The sequence below is a fragment of the Oncorhynchus keta genome, chromosome 21 (genome assembly GCF_023373465.1).
Source record: "Oncorhynchus keta strain PuntledgeMale-10-30-2019 chromosome 21, Oket_V2, whole genome shotgun sequence".
NCBI classification, from domain to species: Eukaryota; Metazoa; Chordata; class Actinopteri; order Salmoniformes; family Salmonidae; genus Oncorhynchus; species Oncorhynchus keta.
In genome coordinates, this window is record NC_068441.1 from 30,292,930 (window position 1) to 30,320,636 (window position 27,707).

General features: G+C 48.1%; 1 protein-coding gene across 2 annotated transcripts in view; it reads right to left on the reverse strand.

Moving 5' to 3' along the window:
• LOC118378216 (RNA-binding protein Musashi homolog 1) overlaps positions 1-27,707 on the reverse strand; it is a 56,731-nt gene that overhangs the window by 19,458 nt on the left and 9,566 nt on the right. For both annotated transcript variants that reach the window (XM_052473686.1, XM_052473685.1), the window contains exons 5-7: positions 20,428-20,469; positions 19,904-19,996; positions 7,990-8,038 (exon numbers count right to left, since the gene is read on the reverse strand). In XM_052473686.1, the coding sequence (XP_052329646.1) occupies positions 7,990-8,038; positions 19,904-19,996; positions 20,428-20,469 (184 nt within the window). The remainder of the gene's footprint in view (positions 1-7,989; positions 8,039-19,903; positions 19,997-20,427; positions 20,470-27,707) is intronic.

The following is a 27,707-nucleotide window of genomic DNA, read 5'->3' on the forward strand; positions in this document are numbered from 1 at the left end:
TTTGGAGCAGTGGCTTCTTCCTTGCTGAGTGGCCATTCAAGTTATGTCGATATAGGACTCGTTTTACAGTGGATATAGATCATTTTGAACCTGTTTCCTCCAGCATCTTCACAGGGTCCTTCGCTGTTGTTCTGGGATTGATTTGCACTTTTCGCACCAAAGTACGTTCATTTTTTATTTCATTATTTCACCTTTATTGAACCAGGTAAGCTTGTTGAGAACAAGTTCTCATTTGCAACTGTGACCTGGCCAAGATAAAGCATAGCAGTTCAACACATACAACAACACAGAGTTACACATGGAATGAAGAAAACATACAGTCTATAATACAGTAGAAAAAAAGAAAACAAAGTCTATATACAGTTAGTGCAAATTAGTGCAAATTAGGTCAAATAAGGGAGTTTAGGCAATAAATAGGCCATGGTGGCGAAGTAATTAGAGTATGGCAATTAAACACTGGAATGGTAGATGTGCAAAAGATGGATGTGCAAGTAGAGATACTGTGGTGCAAAAGGAGCTAAATAAATAAATACAGTATGGGGATGAGGTAGATAGATGGGCTGTATACAGATGGGCTATGAACAGGTCCAGTGATCTGTGAGCTGCTCTGACAGCTGGTTCTTAAAGCTAGTGAGGGGGTGATGGGAATCTCCGGCTTCAGTGATTTTTGCAGTTCGTTCCAGTCAGTGGCAGCAGAGAACTGGAAGGAAAGGCGACCAAAGGAGGAATTGGCTTTGGGGGTGACCGGTGAGGTATACCTGCTGGAGCGTGTGCTACGAGTGGGTGCTGCTATGGTGACCAGCGAGCTGAGATAGGGCGGGGCTTTACCTAGCAGAGACTTGTAGATAACCTGTAGCCAGTGGGTTTGGCGACGAGTATGAAGCGAGGGCCAGCCAACGAGAGCGTACAGGTCGCAGTGGTGAGTAGTGTATGGGGCTTTCGTGGCAAAACGGATGGCACTGTGATAGACTACATCCAGTTTGCTGAGTAGAGTGTTGGGGGCTATTTTATAGATGACATCGCCAAAGTCAAGGATCGGTAGGATGGTCAGTTTTACGAGGGTATGTTTGGCAGCATGAGTGAAGGATGCTTTGTTGCGATATAGGAAGCCAATTCCAGATTGAATTTTGAATTGGAGATGCTTAATGTGAGTCTGGAAGGAGAGGTTACAGTCTAGCCAGACACCTAGGTATTTGTAGTTATCCACGTATTCTAAGTCCGAGCCGTCCGGAGTAGTGATGCTGGATGGTCGGGCAGGTGCGGGCATTGATCGGTTGAATAGCATGCATTTATAGTTTTATTTGCGTTTAAGAGCAGTTGGAGGCCATTGAAGGAGAGTTGTATTAGTTAGTTAACACAGTGTCCAAAGAAGGGCCAGAAGTATACAGAATGGTGCAGTCTGTGTAGAGGTGGATCAGAGAATCACCAGCCGCAAGAGCGACATCATTTATGTATACAGAGAAGAGAGTCGCCCCGAGAATTGAAACCTGTGGCACCCCATAGAGACTGCAAGAGGTCCGGACAACAGGCCCTCCGATTTGACACACTGAACTCTTTTAGAGAAGTAGTTTGTGAACCAGTCGAGGCAATCATTTGAGAAACCAAGGCTGTTGAGTCTGCCAATAAGAATGTGGTGATTGACAGAGTCGAAAGCCTTGGCCAGGTCGATGAATACAGCTGCACAGTAATGTCTCTTATCAATGTCGGTTATGATGTCGTTTAGAACCTTGAGTGTGGCTGAGGTGCACCCATGACCAGCTCTGAAACCAGATTGCATAGCGGAGAAGGTACGATGTGATTCAAAATGGTCAGTAATCTGTTTGTTAACTTGGCTTTCGAAGACCATAGAGATGCAGGGTAGGATAGATATAGGTCTGTAGCCGTTTGGGTCTGGAGTGTCTCCCCCTTTGAAGAGGGGGATGACCGCGGCAGCTTTCAAATCTTTGGGAATCTCAGACTATATGAAAGAGAGGTTGAACAGGCTAGTAATAGGGATTGCAACAATTTCTAGAAAGAGAGGGTCCAGATTGTCTAGCCCGGCTGATTTGTAGGGGTCCAGATTTTGCAGCTCTTTCAGAACATCAGCTATCTGGATATGGGTGAAGGAGAAATGGTAGGGGCTTGGACGAGTTGCTGTGGAGGGTGCCGGGCAGTTGACCGGGGTAGGGGGAGCTAGGTGGAAAGCATGGGCAGCCATAGAAAAATGCTAAATGAAATTCTCAATTATAGTGGATTTGTCGGTTGTAACAGTGTTTCCTAGCCTCAGAGCAGTGGGTAGCTGGGAAGAGGTGCTATTATTCTCCATGGATTTTACAGTGTCCCAGAACTTTTTTGAGTTTGTAATGCAGGATGCACATTTCTGTTTAAAAAAGCTAGCCGTAGCTTTCCTAACTGCCTAGTTATTGATTCCTAACTTCCCTGAAAAGTTGCATATCACGGGGGCTATTCAATGCTAATGCAGAACGCCATGGGATGTTTTTGTGCTGATCAAGGGCAGACAGGTCTGGAGTGAACCAAGGGCTTATCTATTCCTGGTTCTACATTTTTTGAATGGGGCATGTGTCACGAATATCACCGAAGGTGGCTCCCCTTCCTGCTCGGGTGGTGCTCGGGTGGTGCTCGGGTGGCGCTCGGGTGGTGCTCGGGTGGCGCTCGGGTGGTGCTCGGGTGGTGCTCGGGTGGTGGTGGTGCTCGGGTGGCGCTCGGGTGGAGCTCGGGTGGTGCTCGGGTGGTGCTCGGGTGGCGCTCGGGTGGCGCTCGGGTGGCGCTCGGGTGGTGCTCGGGTGGTGCTCGGGTGGCGCTCGGGTGGTGCTCGGGTGGTGCTCGGGTGGTGCTCGGCCGTCGTCGCCGGTCTATTAGCTGCCACCGATCCCTTTTTCCTTTTTGTTTGTTTTTGTCTAATAGTTTTCACCTGTTCCTTGTTGGGGTTTTGGTATGGGTGTTATTTAAGTTTGTTTTGCCCACTGGTGTTTGTACGGGCTTGTTGGTTGTTATGTTTGATGATGTATCATGTTTTTTTTTTCTTTTTTCGCTGTCCAGTGTGCGTCTAGGTTTTGGGTTGGTTTAGCGCCAGTGTTTTGGGCATTCACCCATGTTTTGGACCTGTTACGATTTGAAGCACATTAAAGCGTTTTCCCGTTCATTTCGCTCTCTGCATCTGACTCCTCACTCATTTCACTCACCCGTCGTTACAGCATGCCTATTTAAGATGGCGAGGAAGGCACTTTTAAAGAATAACCAGGCATCCTCTACTGTCGGGATGAGGTCAATGTCATTCCAGGATATCCCGGCCAGGTCGATTAGAAAGGCCTGCTCGCAGAAGTGTTTTAGGGAGCATTTGACAGTGATGAGGGTGGTCGTTTGCTCGCAGACTCATGACGGATGCAGGCAATGAGGCAGTGATCTCTGAGATCTTGGTTGAAAACAGCAGAGGTGTATTTGGAGGGTGAGTTAGTTAGGATGATATCTATGAGGGTGCCCGTGGTTTAGGGGTATATCTGGTAGGTTCATTGATAAATTGTGTGAGATTGAGGGCATCAAGCTTAGATTGTAGGATGGCCGGGGTCGCCTAGTATGTTCAGAACAGAGAGTAAAAGGAGCCGATTTCGGGGCACGGTAGAATATATTCGAGGCATAATGTACAGACAAAGGTATAGTAGGATGTGAATACAGTGGGGGTAAACCTGTGCATATAGTGATAATGAAAGAGATATTATCTCTAGAAATAGCATTTAAACCAGGTGATGTCACTGCGTGTGTGGGAGGTGGAACTAAATTGTTAGCCGAGGTGTGTAGAGCAGTGCTAGAGGCTCTACAGTGAAATAAAACAATAGTTACAAACCAGAACAGCAATCGACACGGCATGGTGACGTTAGGGAAAGGCATGCGTAGCCGGGTGATCATACAAGTCCAGTGCGTGGCTTCAGGCAGCTAGCGGCACGGGACTAGCAGGCTAACAGAAAGGCCTTAGAGGGATGACGCGACGGAGGACAGTCTGTTGTGGCCCCTTCGTGCAGTTACATCAGCGGACGGATCAGCAGGGCTCCGTTTGGTAAACCAGGCCAATTGGCAAAATATGCACAGTGGCCGAAGAAATATGCCCGATGGGCCTCTTAAGCCAGCAGTCCAATGTGCTTTAGATAGCTAGCAGGCCGCAGATTAGTCGCTGTGCGTTCAGGGGTCGTTAGCTGCTATAATTCCAGGTGGGGATTTTTTTTATCATAATGAAAATGTTGTTTTTTAAAAAATAGGTTCAGAGCTTGCAGTAGGAATCCGGAGATATGGAGAAGAATATGTCCGACTAGCTCTGTTTTGAGTCGCGCTGTACAGACTGGCGAGAGTTGTCCGGGATAAAGGTAGCTGATGACCGCTAGCAAAGAATAGCTGACTGCTAGCTAGTGGCTTCGGAATGGATTTGATGAGCCTCGTAAGCCAACAGTCCGTTGTGCTCTAGACAGCTAGCATTCAGGGGACGTTAGCTGCGAAGGTCGGAAGGTGAGAGGGTTCAGAGCTTGCGATAGGAATCCGGGGATATGGAGAGAAAAATAGGTCCGGTATGCTCTGGTTGAATCGCGGTGTACAAACTGGCGAGAGCTTTCCGAGCTAGGGGTTAGCTGATGACCGTTAGCTGGCTAGTTTATGTTGGAGAGATTCCAGTAATAGAGGCAGATAAAAATACTTTAGAGAAAAAGCAGACCACATTGGGTGAGGCGGGTTGCAGGAGAGTATTTTGAAGTAAGGGTTTAGAAAAATATAAAAAGATATGCAAAGAAAATGGGACACGACAAGAAGAAGGACAAATACGTCTGACTGCTACGCCATCTTGGATTGATCTAGGAGACAGAACGTGTCTTCTTCCTGAGCGGTGTGACGGCTGTGTGGCCCCATGGTGTTTATACTTGCGTACAATTGTTTGTACAGATGAACGTGGTACCTTCAGGCGTTTGGAAATTGTCCGGAACCTCCTGCGACGGTCCCCAGTCTAGAACCTCCGGTGACGGTCCCCGGTCTGGAACCTCCTGCGACGGTCCCCGGTCTGGAACCTCCGGCGACGGTGCCCGGTCTGGAACCTCCGGCGACGGTCCCCGGTCCGGAATCTCCGGCGACGGTCCCCGGTCCGGAACCTCACGCGATGGTCCACGGTCCGGAACCTCCAGCGAAGGTCCACGGTCTGGAACCTCCAGCGAGGATCAACGGTCCAGAAAGTCCAGGCACGTTGTCCAGTCCCGCTCCATGGCAGGAGCCTTCCTCTGTGCCAGTGCCCAGTCCCGGCATGGTGTCCAGTCCCACTCCATGGCAGGAGCCTTCCTCTGTGCCGTTGCCCAGTCCCGGCATGGTGTCCAGCCCCGCTCCAAGGCCGGAGCCTTCCTCTGCACCGATGACCAGTCCAGCCACGGTGTCCAGCCCCGCTCCAAGGCCGGAGCCTTCCTCTGCGCCGGTGCCCCGTCCAGGCACGGTGTCCAGCCCCGCTCCAAGACCGGAGCCTTCCTCTGCGCCGATGACCAGTCCACGCACGGTGTCCAGCCCTGCTCCAAGGTCGGAGCCTTCCTCTCCGCCGGTGCCCCGTCCAGGCACGGTGTCCAGTCCCACTCCACGACCCGCTCCGGAGCCGCCACCGACACTAGTCACCCCCCCTAACCACCAAATTTGGTTTCAGGTTTTTCGACCGGAGTCTGCACCTTTGAAGGGGGGGCTTGTTTCTCTATGGTGTAGTAGGTCAGGGCGTGACTAGGGGGTATTCTAGTTTATAATTTCTATGTTGTGTTCTAGTTTATATTTTCTATATTGGTATGATTCCCAATTAGAGGCAGCTGGTAATCATTGTCTCTAATTGGGGATCATATTTTAGTAGATATTTCTCCCACCTGTGTTTGTGGGATATTGTTTTGTGTTTGTGCCTGTGCACCACGTAGTCACGTTTAGTTGTTTGTTTATTGATTTATTTGTTTTTGCTTTATGTTTCACTTTTCAATAAAAATGTGGAACTCAACATCCGCTGCGCCTTGGTCCCGTTCTTACGACAACCGTGACACATGGGAAACAGTGTTAAAACCCTTTACGATGAAGATCTGTGAAGTGATTTGGATTTTTACAAATTATCTTTGAAAGACAGGGTCCTGAAAAGGGGACGTTTCTTTTTTTGCTAAGTTTATTGATAAATATATATACAGTGCCTTGCGAAAGTATTCGGCCCCCTTGAGCTTTGCGACCTTTTGCCACATTTCAGGCTTCAAACATAAAGATATAAAACTTTATTTTTTTTGTGAAGAATCAACAACAAGTGGGACACAATTATGAAGTGGAACGACATTTATTGGATATTTCAAACTTTTTTAACAATTCAAAAACTGAAAAATTGGGCGTGCAAAATTATTCAGCCCCTTTACTTTCAGTGCAGCAAACTCTCTCCAGAAGTTCAGTGAGGATCTCTGAATGATCCAATGTTGACCTAAATGACTAATGATGATAAATACAATCCACCTGTGTGTAATCAAGTCTCCGTATAAATGCACCTGCACTGTGATAGTCTCAGAGGTCCGTTAAAAGCGCAGAGAGCATCATGAAGACCAAGGAACACACCAGGCAGGTCCAAAATACTGTTGTGAAGAAGTTTAAAGCCGGATTTGGATACAAAAAGATTTCCCAAGCTTTAAACATCCCAATGAGCACTGCGCAAGCGATAATATTGAAATGGAAGGAGTATCAGACCACTGCAAATCTACCAAGACCTGTCCGTCCCTCTAAACATTCAGCTCATACAAGGAGAAGACTGATCAGAGATGCAGCCAAGAGGCCCATGATCACTCTGGATGAACTGCAGAGATCTACAGCTGAGGTGGGAGACTCTGTCCATAGGACAACAATCAGTCGTATATTGCACAAATCTGGCCTTTATGGAAGAGTGGCAAGAAGATATCCATAAAAAGTGTTGTTTAAAGTTTGCCACAAGCCACCTGGGAGACACACCAAACATGTGGAAGAAGGTGCTCTGGTCAGATGAAACCAAAATTGAACTTTTTGGCAACAATGCAAAACGTTATGTTCTGTTTGGCGTAAAAGCAACACAGCTCATCACCCTGAACACACCATCCCCACTGTCAAACATGTTGGTGGCAGCATCAAGGTTTGGGCCTGCTTTTCTTCAGCAGGGACAGGGAAGATGGTTAAAATTGATGGGAAGATGGATGGAGCCAAATACAGGACCATTCTGGAAGAAAACCTGATGGAGTCTGCAAAAGACCTGAGACTGGGACGGAGATTTGTCTTCCAACAAGACAATGATCCAAAACATAAAGCAAAATCTACAATGGAATGGTTCAAAAATAAACATATCCAGGTGTTAGAATGGCCAAGTCAAAGTCCAGACCTGAATCCAATCGAGAATCTGTGGAAATAACTGAAAACTGCTGTTCACAAATGCTCTCCATCCAACCTCACTGAGCTCGAGCTGTTTTGCAAGGAGGAATGGGATAAAATTTCAGTCTCTCGATGTGCAAAACTGATAGAGACATACCCCAAGCGACTTACAGCTGTAATCGCAGCAAAAGGTGGCGCTACAAAGTATTAACTTAAGGGGGCTGAATAATTTTGCAAGCTCAATTTTTCAGTTTTTGATTTGTTAAAAAAGTTTGAAATATCCAATAAATGTCGTTCCACTTCATGATTGTGTCCCACTTGTTGTTGATTCTTCACAAAAAAATACAGTTTTATATCTTTATGTTTGAAGCCTGAAATATGGCAGAAGGTCGCAAAGTTCAAGGGGGCCGAATACTTCCGCAAGGCACTGTATATATGTGTGTGTGACATGGCGCATGTGTCTCTTTTATAAAGCACATAACCATGTGTGTGAAGTGTATACTTTTGTTTCACAGTAGATTTGTTAAAGACCCAAGAATCTCTGTGGGATTCTGTGTGACCCTGATTTAGCCCACTGCAGTAAAATGTTAATTGTGTGTGTGTGTGGGGGGGGCTGGTGTTTCGTGGCAATACCTCTGTGTCTGTTGGTGGTTTTGTCGAACATGAGCATGGCATCATCAACCTATGAGAGACAGAGGGACACAAACAGTTCACAAACACAAACAGACTCCACAGAGCTGCAGGTTAGCAACACAAATTATGAGAAAACAAAAAGATAACTACTTTAAACATTGGAATGAATAAACAACAAAAACATAGCAAACTGGAATGTTATTTGGCCCAAACAGAGAGTACACAGAGGCAGAATACCTGACCACTGTGACTGACCCAAAATGAAGGAAAGCTTTGACTATGTACAGAATCAGTGAGCATAGCCTTGCTATTGAGAGAGGCTGCCATAGGCAGACCTGGCTCTCAAGAAAAGATAGGCTGTGTGCCCATTGCCTACTAAATGAGTTGGAAACAGAGCTGCACTTCCTAACCTCCTGACAAATGTATAGAGATACATATTTCCCTCAGATTACATAGACCCACAAAGAATTTGAAAACAAATCCAATACTGATAAACTCCCATTTCTATTAGGTTAAATACCACAGAGTGCCACCACAGCAGCAATATTTCCCACACTGTTACAACATAGCCAATAATATAACAATGTCTATATTCTTTTAAAATGTTTGTGAGTGAAATGTTTACAGTTAATTTCTGATTGTTTATTTCCCTTTTTGTTGATTGTCTATTCTACTTGCTTTGGCAATGTAAACACATTTCCCATGCCATTAAAACCGTTTGAATTTAACTTAATTGAGAGAGATGAGCTTGGACACCACGCATGCACGCGCACAGGCCATTACACAGCATGGGGCTTCATTGTCCCTCCTTCAGGGCCTGTCTTTTGGAGCAAGAGAGGAGAGGGGGCCAACAGATGGAGAAAGAGGAAGGGAGCAGGGGGGTGACAGGTGCCAAAGGAGGAGGACAGAAAGAAGGGGGGACAGGGGAAAGAAGGGAGAGGGGTAAAGAGAAAAGCGGAGAATGAGAAGAGAGGAAAAGGAGGTCCCATCTCTGTGAGGTTAAAGAGTTGCTGTTTAACTCACTCCCAAAGTTCCACACTCTTAGAAAAAAAAGTGCTATCTAGAACCATAAAATGGTTATTCGGCTGTCCACATAGGAGAACCCTTTGAAGAACCCATTTTGGTTCAGTGTGCACCCCCTTTGGTTCAAGGTAGAACCCCTTTGGTTCGAGGCAGAACACTTTTGGGTTTCATAAAGAACCCTTTACCCAGAAGAGAGACCGAAGAACCCTTTTGGAACCCTTTTTTCCAAGAGTGGAGGAGGGACTATTCTCTCCCCCCATTCTCTCTCTCTCTCTCTGTTTGGTAAGGGGGATAAGCTTTTCACAAACTCTGTGTCCTGTTCTCTCTTTGTTTCACTCTCTCTCTTTCTTCTCCTCTCCACAAAGTTTACTATTCCCATGGAGACCCTGTAAAGAATTTAAATTAGGAGAACTCACCCTCCTCGCACTACTCTCACTATGAATAGAACTACAGAGAGGGAGAGAGAGGGGTGGGGGGATGTAGAGAGGGGGACACAGTTGAAAAAGGGCTTACTAGAAGGAGAGAAAATGAATTTTTCGTGGACTTGAAGAGAAGAGAGGAAGCGAGAGATAGTTCAGGACAGAATAAAGATGGGAGGGGGATTGGTGCATATGAAAGAGTGGGTCGAGAGTGAAAAGGAGAAAAGAGTTGGGGGAGAGAGAGGGTTGGATGGACAGAAATACAGACTGAGGGAGAGACAGGGAGAGAAAAAGTGAGAGAGAGAGAGAGAGAGAACAAAGAGAAGTGGGGCTTTGTCAACGCGCACCCATTTAATTCTTCCTCTCCCTCCGCTTTTCTTTTTTTTCTATCCCACTCCCTGCAGCCCTATTCATGCTGACCTCCTCCCTCCCTGCAGCCCTATTCATGCTGACCTCCTCCCTCCCTGCAGCCCTATTCATGCTGACCTCCTCCCTCCCTGCAGCCCTATTCATGCTGACCTCCTCCCTCCCTGCAGCCCTATTCATGCTGACCTCCTCCCTCCCTGCAGCCCTATTCATGCTGACCTCCTCCCTCCCTGCAGCCCTATTCATGCTGACCTCCTCCCCTCCCTGCAGCCCTATTCATGCTGACCTCCTCCCTCCCTGCAGCCCTATTCATGCTGACCTCCTCCCTCCCTGCAGCCCTATTCATGCTGACCTCCTCCCTCCCTGCAGCCCTATTCATGCTGACCTCCTCCCCTCCCTGCAGCCCTATTCATGCTGACCTCCCTCCCTGCAGCCCTATTCATGCTGACCTCCTCCCTCCCTGCAGCCCTATTCATGCTGACCTCCTCCCTCCCTGCAGCCCTATTCATGCTGACCTCCTCCCTCCCTGCAGACCTATTCATGCTGACCTCCTCCCTCCCTGCAGCCCTATTCATGCTGACCTCCTCCCTCCCTGCAGCCCTATTCATGCTGACCTCCTCCCTCCCTGCAGCCCTATTCATGCTGACCTCCTCCCCTCCCTTCAGCTGACCTCCTCCTCCCCTTCAGCCCTATTCTGACCTCCTCCCTCCCTGCAGCCCTATTCATGCTGACCTCCTCCCTCCCTGCAGCCCTATTCATGCTGACCTCCTCCTCCCTCCCTCAGCAGCCCTATTCATGCTGACCTCCTCCCTCCCTGCAGCCCTATTCATGCTGACCTCCTCCCTCCCTGCAGCCCTATTCATGCTGACCTCCTCCCTCCCTGCAGCCCTATTCATGCTGACCTCCTCCCTCCCTGCAGCCCTATTCATGCTGACCTCCTCCCTCCCTGCAGCCCTATTCATGCTGACCTCCTCCCTCCCTGCAGCCCTATTCATGCTGACCTCCTCCCTCCCTGCAGCCCCCCTCCCCCTGCAGACCTATTCATGCTGACCTCCTCCCTCCCTGCAGCAGCCCTATTCATGCTGACCTCCTCCTCCCTGCAGCCCCTGCTGACCTCCTCCCTCCCTGCAGCCCTATTCATGCTGACCTCCTCCCTCCCTGCAGCCCTATTCATGCTGACCTCCTATTCATGCTGACCTCCTCCCCCTGCAGCCCTATTCATGCTGACCTCCTCCCTCCCTCCCTGCAGCCCTATTCATGCTGACCTCCTCCCTCCCTGCAGCCCTATTCATGCTGACCTCCTCCTCCCTGCAGCCCTATTCATGCTGACCTCCTCCCTCCCTGCAGCCCTATTCATGCTGACCTCCTCCCTCCCTGCAGCCCTATTCATGCTGACCTCCTCCCTCCCTGCAGCCCTATTCATGCTGACCTCCTCCTCCCTGCAGCCCTATTCATGCTGATTCATGCCCTATTCATGCTGACCTCCTCCCTCCCTGCAGCCCTATTCATGCTGACCTCCTCCCTCCCTGCAGCCCTATTCATGCTGCAGCCCTGCAGCCCTATTCATGCTGACCTCCTCCTCCCTCCTCCTCCCTGCAGCCCTATTCATGCTGACCTCCTCCCTCCCTGCAGACCTATTCATGCTGACCTCCTCCCTCCCTGCAGCCCTATTCATGCTGACCTCCTCCCTCCCTGCAGCCCTATTCATGCTGACCTCCTCCCTCCCTGCAGCCCTATTCATGCTGACCTCCTCCCTCCCTGCAGCCCTATTCATGCTGACCTCCTCCCTCCCTGCAGCCCTATTCATGCTGACCTCCTCCCTCCCTGCAGCCCTATTCATGCTGACCTCCTCCCTCCCTGCAGACCTATTCATGCTGACCTCCTCCTCCCTCCCTGCAGCCCTATTCATGCTGACCTCCTCCCTCCCTGCAGCCCTATTCATGCTGATTCTGCAGCCCTATTCATGCTGACCTCCTCCCTCCCTGCAGCCCTATTCATGCTGACCTCCTCCCTCCCTGCAGCCCTATTCATGCTGACCTCCTCCCTCCCTGCAGCCCTATTCATGCTGACCTCCTCCCTCCCTGCAGCCCTATTCATGCTGACCTCCTCCCTCCCTGCAGCCCTATTCATGCTGACCTCCTCCCTCCCTGCAGCCCTATTCATGCTGACCTCCTCCTCCCTGCAGCCCTATTCATGCTGACCTCCTCCCTCCCTGCAGCCCTATTCATGCTCCTCCCTCCCTGCAGCCCTATTCATGCTGACCTCCTCCCTGACCTATTCCTGACCTCCTCCCTCCCTGCAGCCCTATTCATGCTGACCTCCTCCCTCCCTGCAGCCCTATTCATGCTGACCTCCTCCCAGCCCCTGCAGCCCTATTCATGCTGACCTCCTCCCTCCCTGCAGCCCTATTCATGCTGACCTCCTCCCTCCCTGCAGCCCTATTCATGCTGACCTCCTCCCTCCCTGCAGCCCTATTCATGCTGACCTCCTCCCTCCCTGCAGCCCTATTCATGCTGACCTCCTCCCCTCCCTGCAGCCCTATTCATGCTGACCTCCTCCCCTCCCTGCAGCCCTATTCATGCTGACCTCCTCCCTCCCTGCAGCCCTATTCATGCTGACCTCCTCCCTCCCTGCAGCCCTATTCATGCTGACTCCTCCCCTCCCTGCAGCCCTATTCATGACCTCCTCCCTCCCTGACCTCCTCCCTCCCTGCAGCCCTATTCATGCTGACCTCCTCCTCCCTGCAGCCCTATTCATGCTGACCTCCTCCCTCCTCCCTGCAGCCCTATTCATGCTGACCTCCTCCTCCCTGCAGCCCTATTCATGCTGACCTCCTCCCTCCCTGCAGCCCTATTCATGCTGACCTCCTCCCTCCCTGCAGCCCTATTCATGCTGACCTCCTCCCTCCCTGCAGCCCTATTCATGCTGACCTCCTCCCTCCCTGCAGCCCTATTCATGCTGACCTCCTCCCTCCCTGCAGCCCTATTCATGCTGACCTCCTCCCTCCCTGCAGCCCCTGCCCTCCCTGCAGCCCTATTCATGCTGACCTCCTCCCTCCCTGCAGCCCTATTCATGCTGACCTCCTCCTCCCTCCCTGCAGCCCTATTCATGCTGACCTCCTCCCTCCCTGCAGCCCTATTCATGCTGACCTCCTCCCTCCCTGCAGCCCTATTCATGCTGACCTCCTGACCTCATTCCCTCCCTGCAGCCCTATTCATGCTGACCTCCTCCCTCCCTGATTCCTCCTCCCTCCCTGCAGCCCTATTCATGCTGACCTCCTCCCTCCCTGCACCTCCTCCCTCCCTCCCTGCCCTATTCATGCTGCAGCCCTATTCATGCTGACCTCCTCCCTCCCTGCAGCCCTATTCATGCTGACCTCCTCCCTCCCTGCAGCCCTATTCATGCTGACCTCCTCCCTCCCTGCAGCCCTATTCATGCTGACCTCCCTCCCTGCAGCCCTATTCCTGCAGCCCTATTCATGCTGACCTCCTCCCTCCCTGCAGCCCTATTCATGCTGACCTCCTCCCTCCCTGCAGCCCTATTCATGCTGACCTCCTCCCTCCCTGCAGCCCTATTCATGCTGACCTCCTCCCTCCCTGCAGCCCTATTCATGCTGACCTCCTCCCTCCCTGCAGCCCTGATTCATGCTGACCTCCTCCCTCCCTGCAGCCCTATTCATGCTGACCTCCTCCCTCCCTGCAGCCCTATTCATGCAGCCCTATTGACCTCCTCCCTCCCTGCAGCCCTATTCATGCTGACCTCCTCCTCCCCTGCAGCCCTATTCATGCTGACCTCCTCCCTCCCTGCAGCCCTATTCATGCTGACCTCCTCCCTCCCTGCAGCCCTATTCATGCTGACCTCCTCCCTCCCTGCAGCCCTATTCATGCTGACCTCCTCCCTCCCTGCAGCCCTATTCATGCTGACCTCCTCCCTCCCTGCAGCCCTATTCATGCTGACCTCCTCCCTCCCTGCAGCCCTATTCATGCTGACCTCCTCCCTCCCTGCAGCCCTATTCATGCTGACCTCCTCCCTCCCTGCAGCCCTATTCATGCTGACCTCCTCCTCCCTGCAGCCCTATTCATGCTGACCTCCTCCCTCCCTGCAGACCTATTCATGCTGACCTCCTCCCTCCCTGCAGCCCTATTCATGCTGAGCCCTATTCATGCTGACCTCCTCCTCCCTGCAGCCCTATTCATGCTGACCTCCTCCCTCCCTGCAGCCCTATTCATGCTGCAGCCCTATTCATGCTGACCTCCTCCTCCCTGCAGCCCTATTCATGCTGACCTCCTCCCTCCCTGCAGCCCTATTCATGCTGACCTCCTCCCTCCCTCCCTGCAGCCCTATTCATGCTGACCTCCTCCCTCCCTGCAGCCCTATTCATGCTGACCTCCTCCCTCCCTGCAGCCCTATTCATGCTGACCTCCTCCCTCCCTGCAGCCCTATTCATGCTGACCTCCTCCCTCCCTGCAGCCCTATTCATGCTGACCTCCTCCCTCCCTGCAGCCCTATTCATGCTGACCTCCTCCCTCCCTGCAGCCCTATTCATGCTGACCTCCTCCCTCCCTGCAGCCCTATTCATGCTGACCTCCTCCCTCCCTGCAGCCCTATTCATGCTGACCTCCTCCCTCCCTGCAGCCCTATTCATGCTGACCTCCTCCCTCCCTGCAGACCTATTCATGCTGACCTCCTCCCTCCCTGCAGCCCTATTCATGCTGACCTCCTCCCTCCCTGCCCTCTTCGCTCTCCTAAGAAAGTCAGCACAAACTCTCCTCTAAAAGAGAAACTGTGAAACTACTCCACGTTTTGCCAGTGAGAGACATCATCAGTTGACCAACGCTAACACACGCACACACAGCATGACTGCATTGCTATTTTCATTACCTATCAGTGAAGTGTAATGAAACTTAACACAGGGTGAAATGTGAGTGGCGGAAAGCTCTAGACTCAGTTTGATTTCTAACCTTTGAGATCATCTGATAGTGTCTTAATGAAAGCAGTGCATATAAAAAATATATTTAGTTTATTTCAATCTGACAAGAAAGATCACACAAGCTGTGCATGTGTGCATCTGTCTCTCTGACTGTGAGAGAGGACGTGGGAGAAAGATTTTGTGTGAGAGTGTATGTATCTGGGTGTGTGTCCCTGCGAGTGACCATGAAATATGGAAAAGGTCAGGGTTGGAGACCCGTTAGTCCAAGTGAGTCACTCTCTCTCTCTTCCACACACACACACACACACACACACACACACACACACACACACACACACACACACACACACACACACACACACACACACACACACACACACACACACACACACACACACACACACACACACACACACCCCCAGTCCACCCTCTGTCCTTCATTCAGTTTTATCTCTCCCTCTCCCTTCACCCTTATGGTCCTTTAAACCCAATGACAGAGCAAAGTCGGGACAGGGACAGCAAGTGGACAGCTGCAGCACCAGAGACATGTTATCATAAGCGGTGTGTTACATGTTCATTTAGGCCCGTTAGCATTAGGCTAACTCGTGTGGGTGTGAACACAAATCAGTCACATTCAGCCGTATTATCGAGCTGTGAGGATGGCTAATGGTGAATTATACAAATTTACTAGCTAGCTAACATCTTGAAGCGTATAGCTGTGGGTAAGCTTTATTGCCGTCAGTATCAATAACAAAAGTGTTAGGCCAACTGTTACAGAGTCACTACCTCCTCCCTCCCTGCAGCCCTATTCATGCTGACCCCTCCCTCCCTGCAGATATGCAACAAGCTATCTTTGTGTCTGAGAGGAAAGTTAGCCTCCAGGCCGAAGCCAAAGGTAAACAACCTGTTGTCCACTGTGTCCAGAGCAGTTTAATACTATCTGGCTGAACTATAGTGTCTAGTATTTACCTCAGCACAGTTCACACTCACTGCCCAGTAGAGAGAGCATTCCCCATACAGCATGGCACATAACATTCTCATTAGGTTACATTGACAAGGAACTTTTCAGGAACGTTCTGAGGACATTTTCGGTCACACTCTCACCTCAACCACCTTACTCATTCCTTTCTGTTTCACGCTTCCCTAGCTCTCTTTCCTTCCCCCTCTCTCATCCCTCTCTCCACCCACCTCTCCAAACAAGCCAGCAGACAAAGTGTCCAGTGAAGCCCTCTAATTGCAAACTCACATGGCTGACTGGAGCCCAACTTATCCGTCTGTCCTGTCCCCCCCTCTATCTCTCCCCTCCCTCTATCTCCACACCTCCCCTCTATCTCCACACCTCCCCTCTATCTCTCCCCTCCCTCTCTCTCCCCTCCCTCTATCTCCACACCTCCCCTCTATCTCTCCCCTCCCTCTATCTCCACACCTCCCCTCTATCTCCACCTCCCTCTATCTCTCCCTCCCTCTATCTCTCCCCTCCCTCTATCTCCCACCTCCTCTATCTCTCCCTCGCTCTCTGCCTCCCCTCCCTCTATCTCTCCCCTCCCTCTATCTCCACACCTCCCCTCTATCTCTCCCCTCCCCTCTATCTCTCCCCTCCCCCCTCTATCTCCACACCTCCCTTCTATCTCTCCCCTCCCTCTATCTCCACACCTCCCTCTATCTCTCCCCACCTCCCCTCTATCTCTCCCCTCCCTCTATCTCTCCCCTCCCTCTATCTCCACACCTCCCCTATCTCTCCCCTCCCTCTATCTCCACACCTCCCTCTATCTCTCCCCTCGCTCTATCTCTCCCCTCCCTCTATCTCTCCCCCTCCCTCTATCTCTCCCCTCCCTCTATCTCCACACCTCCCCCTCTATCTCTCCCCTCCCTCTATCTCCACACCTCCCCTCTCTCTCCCCTCCCTCTATCTCTCCCCTCCCTCTATCTCCACACCTCCCTCTATCTCTCCCCACCTCCCCTCTATCTCTCCCCCCCCTCTATCTCTCCCCTCCCTCTATCTCCACACCTCCCCTCTTTCTCCCCTCCCTCTATCTCTCCCCTCCCTCTATCTCCACACCTCCCTCTATCTCTCCCCTCCCTCTATCTCCACACCTCCCCTCTATCTCTCCCCTCCCTCTATCTCCACACCTCCCCTCCCCCATCTCTCTCGTCCATTTTGAAGGACGAAATTAGGCCTATAGTTTGCTGACTCTTCAAAGTGCAGCTGGTGCTGTGGAATTATTGCACTGTACTTTGAGGTAGAGTGCTATCCGATGGTTTCCCAGTACTGTTTGGGAGGACAGGTCTGGGAATGGGATAGTGGGAACACCAGGACAGAGTGCCGGGGAACACAGCGGACTTCTGGCCAGGCAAGGCAGGGGTGTAAAATGAGACGCGTCTCTGTGGGATTCTGACCTGCTTCCCAGATAAACATGGTCGCCTGTGAGCGCTGGGATCGGCTCGGTTGAGCAACCCACGTACAGTTACATCCGGTTGGTCAATCACATCAAAGAAAAAAGGGCTTATGTTTTGCACTAGACTGACATTGACCTAATTTGAAAGTGCACAGACCACAATGGTAAGAAATGAACAGTTCTGTTGAGTGTGCCAGATGATTTGACGAGACTGTCCGTTCTTAAATCAAGTGACAAACTCCCTCCAAAACACACTGCTGTACAAATCAAATGCTGGAAACGCAATGTGGAAATCTGCAAAGATTTTATTTGGCCCAAGCATCCGCAAGGTCTCTAGAGATACTTGACAGGATCCTCCACCAGAACTCCTTTTCCTCTACCCCCTTTCTCTCAGTCTCTTCCATCCTTTAGTTTATTCCTCTCTCTCCAGCCTCAAAGTGACATCCTTAAGCCCCTTCTGAGGGGATGGTGATTATGTCTTTCGAGAAGGTTTTCTGTCCACTGCTGCTCAATACAGTCAGGACACACTCTTTTAAGTCGGTGAGTGTGAGACATAAGCCTCACACACAGACATACTGCTAAATTACCAAGGGACATTGGCTAAAGCAGGTCACCAAGGCAACAGACTGAGACAGGTGCAGGGGGAAAGAGTGTGAAAGAGTGTGTTTTGGGATGGGGTGTGTGTGTGTGTGTGTGTGTTTATGATAGCGTGTGTGTTTTTTTTGTGTGTGGGGGGGGTGGTCTCGTGGCAAGAGCAGCTGTTGCATTAGATTAGTTCAGAATTAGAGACCCTTCTCCTCCTCCTCCCCACTGTCCTCCCTCCCTAACTACACCTCTCTCTTGCACAAACCTCTTCACTTGTTCTCCCCCTAACACCTCTTCACTCGTTCTCTCCCTAACACCTCTCTACCTCTTCACTCGTTCTCTCCCTAACACCTCTCCAACTCTTCACTCGTTCTCTCCCTAACACCTCTCCACCTCTTCACTCGTTCTCTCCCTAACACCTCTCCACCTCTTCACTCGTTCTCCCCCTAACACCTCTCCACCTCTTCACTCATTCTCCCCCTAACACCTCTCCACCTCTTCACTCATTCTCTCCCTAACACCTCTCCACCTCTTCACTCGTTCTCTCCCTAACACCTCTCCAAGTCTTCACTCGTTCTCTCCCTAACACCTCCCTACCTCTTCACTCGTTCTCTCCCTAACACCTCTCCACCTCTTCACTCGTTCTCTCCCGAACACCTCTCCAGCTCTTCACTTATTCTCTCCCTAACACCTCTCCACCTCTTCACTCGTTCTCTCCCTAACACCTCTCCAAGTCTTCACTCGTTCTCCCCCTAACACCTCCAACCTCTTCACTCGTTCTCTCCCTAACACCTCTCCACCTATTCACTCGTTCTCTCCCTAACACCTCTCCACCTCCTGACTCGTTCTCCCCCTAACACCTCCCGCCTCTTCACTCGTTCTCTCCCTAACACCTCTCCACCTCTTCACTCCTTCTCTCCCTAACACCTCTCCACCTCTTCACTCGTTCTCTCCCTAACACCTCTCCACTCGTTTTCTCCCTAACACCTCTCCACCTCTTCACTTGTTCTCCCTAACACCGCTTCACTCGTTCTCTCCCTAACACCTCTCCACCTCTTCACTTGTTCTCCCTAACACCGCTCCGCCTCTTCCTTCCCACTGATTCAAGACTGTTTGTCAACTTTCTTTCCATCTGTTCCACTTGTCATCCCTTTATGACACTTGTTCTTCAGCCTATTTGGAACCTCTCTTACATTTGAGTGAGAGTTGGTTCTTCTCATACATGTCTGTGTTCCTCTTCTCTCCTGCAGCTTGAAAACACTTCCCTTCTGAGTACCCCAACCACTCTCCAGGTGGTGCCCCTCTTTCTCCCCCTTCCCTCTTTCTCTCTCTCTCTAACCACTCCTCTGTCATCCTCGCATGAGTTTGCCTTTCACTGCATCTCATTCAAATAGGCTTAACTGGCTTGAAGAAAAATGGAACAGCCGAAGCAACTCAAACAACAACAACGGGAGAAAAATGGAAGACAGAAGTGCTAATATCCATCAGAATGCCTTTTGACAGTAAATATCAAACATAATGTTGTTGTGTTCCCTCTTTTGGGATCCCTCTCTCCCTCTTCTCCTCCTCCCTTTCAACTGTTCTCTGAAATTAGCCACGCTTACCCTGTCTCTAACCCAAATGTGGAATAAGAGAAAAAGAGAGAGAGAAAAGAGAGAAACAGGGAGACAAATAGACTGAGAAAACATGAGATGTAGAGTGATGGGGGAGAACTGGAGAACTACTACTGATTCAATATATACATGTAGTACAGGGATGGGCAACTTTGATGGGGTGGGGGAACAAAAAAATGTTGTACAGCTAATTTCCTGCCATTGTAAAGATTTTGCCATTGGGTGGAAAGAAGTGTTTGCAATTTTTAATATGATATTTGAGTGACACTGACTAACAAAATCAACGAGGGCCTGCCAGGCTCTAATTCCACCTTGATTTCTACAAGTTTAGATAGCTGGCCAATCTAAAAAACGAGCCACTATCAGGGACTGACATAACAAGAGAAAACCCATTGATGGACAAACACATTTCGAAATTGCACCTTGATCTACTATTCTGCCTCACAACAGTAAGTTGAGTTCCCAAAAAATCTACATTTTATCCGAGGGTTTTCAAATGGTGGCCTGTCTGCATGCGGCCCGCCAGTTCCCGATCCCTGATCATGTCAACAAACGTGTCTTAAGACAGTGTGTCACATTTACCTTTCCAAACTGGTCAAAGTACTGCTTGACGTCTTCGATGGTTGTGTTCACAGAGAGACCTCCCACAAATATCTTCTTTGTTCTGGTCACCAGCTGACAACACAGGGGAAGAGGACACACAATCATTAACACACAGCAAATTGAAAAGGTAGATATTTCAGATAATAAAGCTCTAAGATCTGTTAAGCAGTAAAAAAAAAAAATATCTAGGGTGGGGGTTGCCAGGCACTCAGAACAGCATAGTACAGTAATAACACAATTCATTTGACCCAGTGTGTGACTGTGTGTATGTGTGCATGAGTCTTTAGGCAGGTAGAGCCACCCCGTTTCTTATGTATTGGGGTCATATACAGGTCGGATGAGGTTGGGGGTAAGGGAGAACGGAGGATTGCTGCCCCTTCATCACGTGAACGGAATATAGGAACCTAATCTGGTGCGCCAGGCAGGCCTCTCCTGATGCTACATGGCGGCTGTGACGTCACCTAGGCGTCTAGGATTTAACCCTGTCAAGGATGAGAACTCACCTTGGGCTGGGCTCTACGAGGAAACGCTACCTTGGGATCAATCTGGAAAGAGAGGGAGAGCAAGGGAGAGACGATGTGTTAGAAACAGATGGAGAAAAACATTCAGAGACCATACTGGTAATTGTGACTCAAAGTTCAAGACAATGGATGACAAACTTGAATGATAAAAACTTTATGATACAAAGCTTTTCTGGTATTTGAAAAGTACTACATTCCATTTCTTTGACAATCCCCAACCTGTGATACACTGGAATTATACGACTTTATCCAATGTAGTGGCAGACTGCATAACACCAGCCTGGTCCCAGATCTGCTTGTTCTGTCTGGCAAACTCCTATGGTCACACCATATGAGTTGGCAAGACAGCAAGAACAGATCTGGGACCGGGCTAGCATACCAAAGTATAATACTCTACAATAGCAAAAAAAAACTTTAAGTTCACACAGTATATCAATGAATAGACTCGTGTTGACAGTGAGTACTTGTGGAAAACACTGTCTGAACTGAGAAAAAAGCGTCTGTGCAAATCAGAGCATTGTATGCCGTGGAGAATTTGCATAAAGGCTCAGGTTTTCAAGTCAAATCAGGGGCTGCGGTCGTGTGAGGCTCTGTTGGTATGAGCATTGGTCTAGGAATGGCAGGGTTACGGGTTCCATTCATGCTGGGGTTACATCCTACTAAAATCTACAATGACTGTACAAAACATTAGGAAAGTGATTTTGAACAGGGTATGGTAGTAGGTGTAACGGTTTGAGCGTATCAAGAACTGCAACTCTGCTGGGTTTCTCACGCTCAACAGTTACCTGTGTGTATCATTAATGGTCGTCCACCCAAAGGACATCCAGCCAACTTGACACAAGTGTGGGAAGCATTAGAGTCAACATGGGCCCGCATCGCTGTGGAACGCTTTCCACACCGTGTAGCGTCCATGCCCGACAAATTGAGACTGTTCTGAGGCCAAAAGGGGGTGCAACTCAATATTAGGAAGGTGTTCTTAATGTTTTGTACACTCAGTGTATGTACTCACTCTACTTTTAGTCACTCTGGATAAAAGCATCTGCTAAATGACACATTAATGGCTGATGTTTGAGTGAGACAGAGGGCTCCTCCTCACCCCATGGTGTAGGATGGAGAGGACTGTCATCTCCGGCTGCCTTCAGTGTCAGAGGGTACTGTTGACGACGGAAGGGGACTACATAGCATGGCTACGTTGGCAGGTGTGGCACAACAGCTCTTGTCGAGTGTTGAGCACCTGGAACAAATTCTGCTTCTCATTTACCCCGTATGCCTGGAAGAAACCATGAATTCTACTGATGATCTCACACTTGTCGCTCGATACATATGCCTAATGACACTTGACTGAATTGGCCCTTGTGGCAGAGTGATCACACCATGATACAACAATAATTTTTGGGGTCAAACAAGAGCCTGATCATCCCAATAGTTTAGTGCCATTGTATTTCAAAACATTCCTATCAAGCATGTTCATGTTCCCTCTAGTGCTCATGAATCAGTAAAACAAAGCATGTTTGTCATAAAGATAGAAAAACGCATTAAAGAGGAATGGACCGACACCCCTAACTAAGTATTGGACCTAAAGTATCGACTACTAGAGTTGTGCTATAAGCTACATAGGCTACATCTTGCCATGCTGTTTAGTATCATTACATTATAAAGAGAGACAGGGTACAGATCTACAGCACCTTGAATGAAGCAGAAAGCAGGTATATATAGGTATCGATAGTACAGTGAATGTTCGGACTACATGGCCGCTATAGGAAACTATTTTAGTTTCGCCCAAATCAGTCTATTCCACAAACCAGGAGCAATTTCCCAACTAACATCCATAAATATTCAGAAACATGTCCTTGATCGCGAATAACAACTTAAAATGGCAATGGTATAACTGACTTAATAACATATTCCTGTGGCATTTTTAAAAATTGAACATGGCAAGTCAGTTAAGAACAAATTCTTATTTACAATGACGGCCTACACCGGCCAAACCCGGACAACACTGGGCCAATTGTGCACCACCTTATGGGACTCGCAATCATGTGATACAGCCTGGAATCGAACCAGGGTGTCTGTAGTGACACCTCTAGCACTGCGATGCAGTGCCTTAGACTGCAGCGTCACTCGGGAGCAGTGGTCATCACTAAACTGCTCTAGAATTACTAACATCAGTAGACTGTCCATTCATGTATGTATTAGAATCAGTAAATACATGGATGCATAAAGCAGTGTTAATAATCGGGCCAGTAATCTGCCTAAATTATCAACATAATTGTGTATTAATCTAATGCAATGGTTAACTACATGTAATAGTAACGTTTATGGGCAGTTTATGACCAAATCAAATCAAACTTTGTCACATGCACCGAATACAACAAGTGTAGATAGACCTTACCGTGAAAAGCTTACTTACAAGCCCTTAACCAGACCTTCAAATATGATACTAAAGTGTAACCAAAGTTATTTCTCTTTCTCACACTCTTCATGAGGTATATTTAACGCAGTAGGATTAACATACCTAATAAACTGATTGGTTTACGTAGCTGTGTTGGGCTTGGAATTTGACTACGTGCTTTGGAAATCCATGCAATCCAAACCTACTTTACTAGTGACGACGATTTGATGTGCTAAAGTCTATTAGTAATATACTATATTTGTTTTGCATAGTTAAAATGGGACCAGGGTCTAGTTCATTAGGCATCAAATTGAATAAATATGACTTAGACAGGACGACCCAGACTAGTCCAATAAGAAAGACTAATTTCCATTTTCCGGTACAAAACACTTTCCCATTAGGTGCACTAATAAAAAACGACCCTGGATAGTTCTACTGCAGACAGGAAACAACACGGGTCCTCTTTTCTATGCACTACATCACACTACTGCCCTGTGTCCAAGTCCTCTGAAGCAGCCAAGCAAGTAGAACTCTGTCTTTATGTCAAAACATCAACAATATGTATGCATTGCTCATAGAAAACGTATTCAATTGGTCAATAGTGTCATTGTCAATAACAACACGAAAGTCGTCTAGATGTTGGCTTCTGAGGGCTGAGGCCTAACTTGAGATATGGGTGAATAACTCACATTTTCATGCAAAACTACCCTTGACATCCCTGCATGATGTAGCCCTTTCCTGCAGTCGGTGACCAAAAGCGCCCTCTTTGGCCTCATGGGTGGAATGCAAACTCAAAATTGAATAAATTTAAACTCTATACCTGACATGGTACAGGTGGCTTCTTTTTTGAAGCCCATAACCATGTGAGGTGTAGGTATCCACCTTTCCCTTTCCTTTATATGATTAGACTGTGCTATGTGCTGTGTTTTCTATCTGAAAATTACAATTAGCAACACAGACTTTCCTAATCACGTAGTTGACAAAAATACATCAAATCTCTTCTATTTGTTCCCAGCTCTTTGAATTTACAGTGTCAAGCGTATTGTCACTGCTTTTCAAAGTGCTTAAACTTGCCCCCATTCCTACTGCCAAACCCCTCTCATTCACCTTGGCCTTTCTCTCTCTGTTTCTTTCTCACCCTCCATGGGGTTAGCATAGAAAAAAAACACTCAAAATGTGGAACATTCTTTCTAATTCCAGAAAGGAATTTCACTCTCCTTCTCATCTCATCTTATGCTGGTCAAACAATAGCCATCCACAAGGGAGGGAAAACGGTTTGGAGGGAGAGAGGGAAAACGGTTTGGAGGGAGAGAGGGAAAACGGTTTGGAGGGAGAGAGGTAAAACGGTTTGGAGGGAGAGAGGGAAAACGGTTTGGAGGGAGAGAGGTAAAACGGTTTGGAGGGAGAGAGGTAAAACGGTTTGGAGGGAGAGAGGTAAAACGGTTTGGAGGGAGAGAGGTAAAACGGTTTGGAGGGAGAGAGGGAAAACGGTTTGGAGGGAGAGAGGGAAAACGGTTTGGAGGGAGAGAGGGAAAACGGTTTGGAGGGAGAGAGGTAAAACGGTTTGGAGGGAGAGAGGGAAAACGGTTTGGAGGGAGAGAGGGAAAACGGTTTGGAGGGAGAGAGGGAAAACGGTTTGGAGGGAGAGAGGGAAAACGGTTTGGAGGGAGAGAGGTAAAACGGTTTGGAGGGAGAGAGGGAAAACGGTTTGGAGGGAGAGAGGGAAAACGGTTTGGAGGGAGAGAGGAAAACGGTTTGGAGGGAGAGAGGGAAAACGGTTTGGAGGGAGAGAGGGAAAACGGTTTGGAGGGAGAGAGGGAAAACGGTTTGGAGGGAGAGAGGGAAAACAGATTGGAGGGAGAGAGGGAAAACGGTTTGGAGGGAGAGAGGGAGGGAGTGTTCGAGAGGTAAAAGTGCACAAGGAAAGTAGAAGAGATGGTACAAAAAGAGGACAGGCTGAAATAGGTGAATAGACAGGCAGAGAGAAGGTGAGGGACATTGAGGAGTTGAAAAATATGGAAGAGTCAGATAGAGAGAGAAAGCACGAGAGAGAGAAATGTTTGATGTAGATTGTAAAATTATGAGGAAAAATCATAGAACACTACCAACCAAAAGCACTGAGAGCCAAATAATGGTGAATTATGCCTTCGTTACTGTGAGACTTTAAAACTCTAGAAACGTACACTCAGAACCAAAAAAGCACAGTACAACAGCAAGCAACTGACACTAATTGAAGAGTCCATAAACACAAACAACTTCTGGCAAAATTTGATTCAAAAAAATAATAATTGCGATACAAATGGTGACATATGGACAACCCATATTAAAACACTCTACAACACTGTTCAAATGGACACAAATACAGAACAACGCCAAATTCACGAGAAGTTGAATGGTTTAGAAAAAGCTATAAAGGACAATCAAAATCCATTGGACTCCCCAATTACTGACCAGGAGCTCTATAAGAACCTTCAGGCCCTCAAATTTAAAAAAGCATGTGGACCTGATGGCATCCTAAATGAGATGCTCAAACTCACTAGTGCAAAATGTCAATTGGCTATATTAAAACGGTTTAATTTGATCCTGAGTGTAGGTTATTTCCCTGACATCTGGAATAAAGGACTCATAACCCCAATCTTTAAGAACAGAGACAATTTGGCCCTAACAATTACAGAGCCATTTGTGTGAACAGTAACCTGTGGAAGGTTTTCTGTAGTATTATAAATATAAGAGTTCTAAACGTCCTTAATAAGCACAATGTCTTGAGTAAAAGCCAAATTGGATTTATACCAAAACATCACACGACTGATATATTTACACCCTACACACCCTGATAGATAAACATGTCCACGAAAATAATACCAAAATATACGCTTGCTTTATCTACTTCCAAAAAGCGTTTGATTCTATTTGGCATACAGGACTGATCTGCAAAGTTATTGAAAGTGGTGTAGGGGGTAAAACATATGACATAATTAAATCAATGTTTACTGGCAATACATGCAGCATTAAAATTGGCAAGAAAAGAACAGAATTCTTTAACCAGGGACGGGGCCTTTGCCAGGGTTGCAATCTGAGCCCCGTACTCTTCAATATTTACATCAACAAATTGGCCACTATTCTAGAAAAATCCTCAGCCCCTGGTGTTAGTCTACACAAATCAGAGGTTAAATCCCTACTCTTCACAGATGACCTATGCCTGCTGTCACCCACAGCACATGGTCTACAGCAGAGCCTGGACCTTCTAGAGCTGTACTGCCAGACTTGGGCCCTGGCAGTAAACCCCAAAATGACAAAATAATGATTTTCCAGAGAAGATACAGATCTCAGGGAATTAGACCAAAGTTCTCAATTGGTACAAAATATAGAGTACTGCACACACTGCAATTACTTAGGTTTAAAAATAAGCTCAACCGGACACCTTAATGAGGCAGTGAATGAACTGAGAGAGAAAGCACACAGGGCATTCTACACCATTAAAAAACTAATTCAAATTTAAATACCTATTAAAATTTGGCTAAAACGAATTGAATGTGTCATTGAACCAACTGCATTGTATGGCAGCGAGGTGTGGGGTCCACTTGAAAAACAAGATTTCCCCAAATGGGACAAACACCCCATTGAAACCCTGCATGCAGAGTTCTGGAAGATTCTCCTACATGTCCAGAGGAAAACTACAAACAATGCATGCAGGGCAGAATTAGGCCAATATACACTAATAATACAAACTCAAAAAAGAGCAATTCAGTTTTGGAAACATCAAAAATGGTAATATCATTACCAAGCTCTGCAATGCCAAGAGCTGAGCAAACAAAGAGTCCCCTCATTCAGCTGGTCCTGGGGCTACTAACACACCTACTAACACACTGAAGCCTCAGGACCAGACCATCCAATCAATCAGAATAAACCAAATTACAACACAGTCAAAACAAAACTACATTGCTTATTGGGAAACATAAGCACAAAGCCTAATGCAGTGCTATCTGGCCCAAAAATCGGCTAACGATTTGACCATGGCTACTGATCAAAACCTTGACAAAGTGCAGGTTCAGTGAGCACAGCCTTGTCATTGAAAAGGGTAGACACAGGAAAACCTGGCTCCCTGTAGAGGAAAGGCTGTTCAACCACTGCACAACAGCAGAACCCGAGACAGAGCATTTCCTGACAATGTGTCAAAAATATAAACAATTAGTGTCATTTCCCCAAATTTGAAACCCTTATTCAAGGTTTCAAAGACCTCTCTGGCAGCGCACTACATTACTGCCTGCCATAAGATGAGGGACAGTGTCTGACAGACCAATCAACCTGCACATATCCTCCACTGTATGCTTATTGTCATTGTTGAATGTCTGGTTATTTTGACCCTTGGTTATTGTTGTTACTGTTGTCCCGCTGACAATTTTGATTCTCATTTATTTATTCTTATATTCTTATATTTACAATTCTCATATTGTAAATATCCAAAGCAAGATTTGGCAATATGTACATTGTTACGTCATGCCAATAAAGCAAATTTAATTGAATTGAATTGAAAGAGAGAGACAGAGTTAGGGAGACGGGAAGACCATCATTTATCCATTGACGTACTGTATGTGAAATCAGCACACCAGACATTTTCAGCACGCCGAAACATAACACGGTGAGCTGCACCAAAATATGGTGTCCCTGCCGTTCAACCCTCAACATGCTCACAACATTCTCCTTTCAGGGTGATATGTCTCAAACCAAACCCTGCTGTGATTTCAGAGGCTTGGCCTCCTCCTACCTATGGCCAAGCATTAGCATCACAGACGCCCCTCTCATTCTCAAACATTATGCGCTGAGTCATCCAGACACGGTAACTCAATGATTGACCATCACACTTTTACAC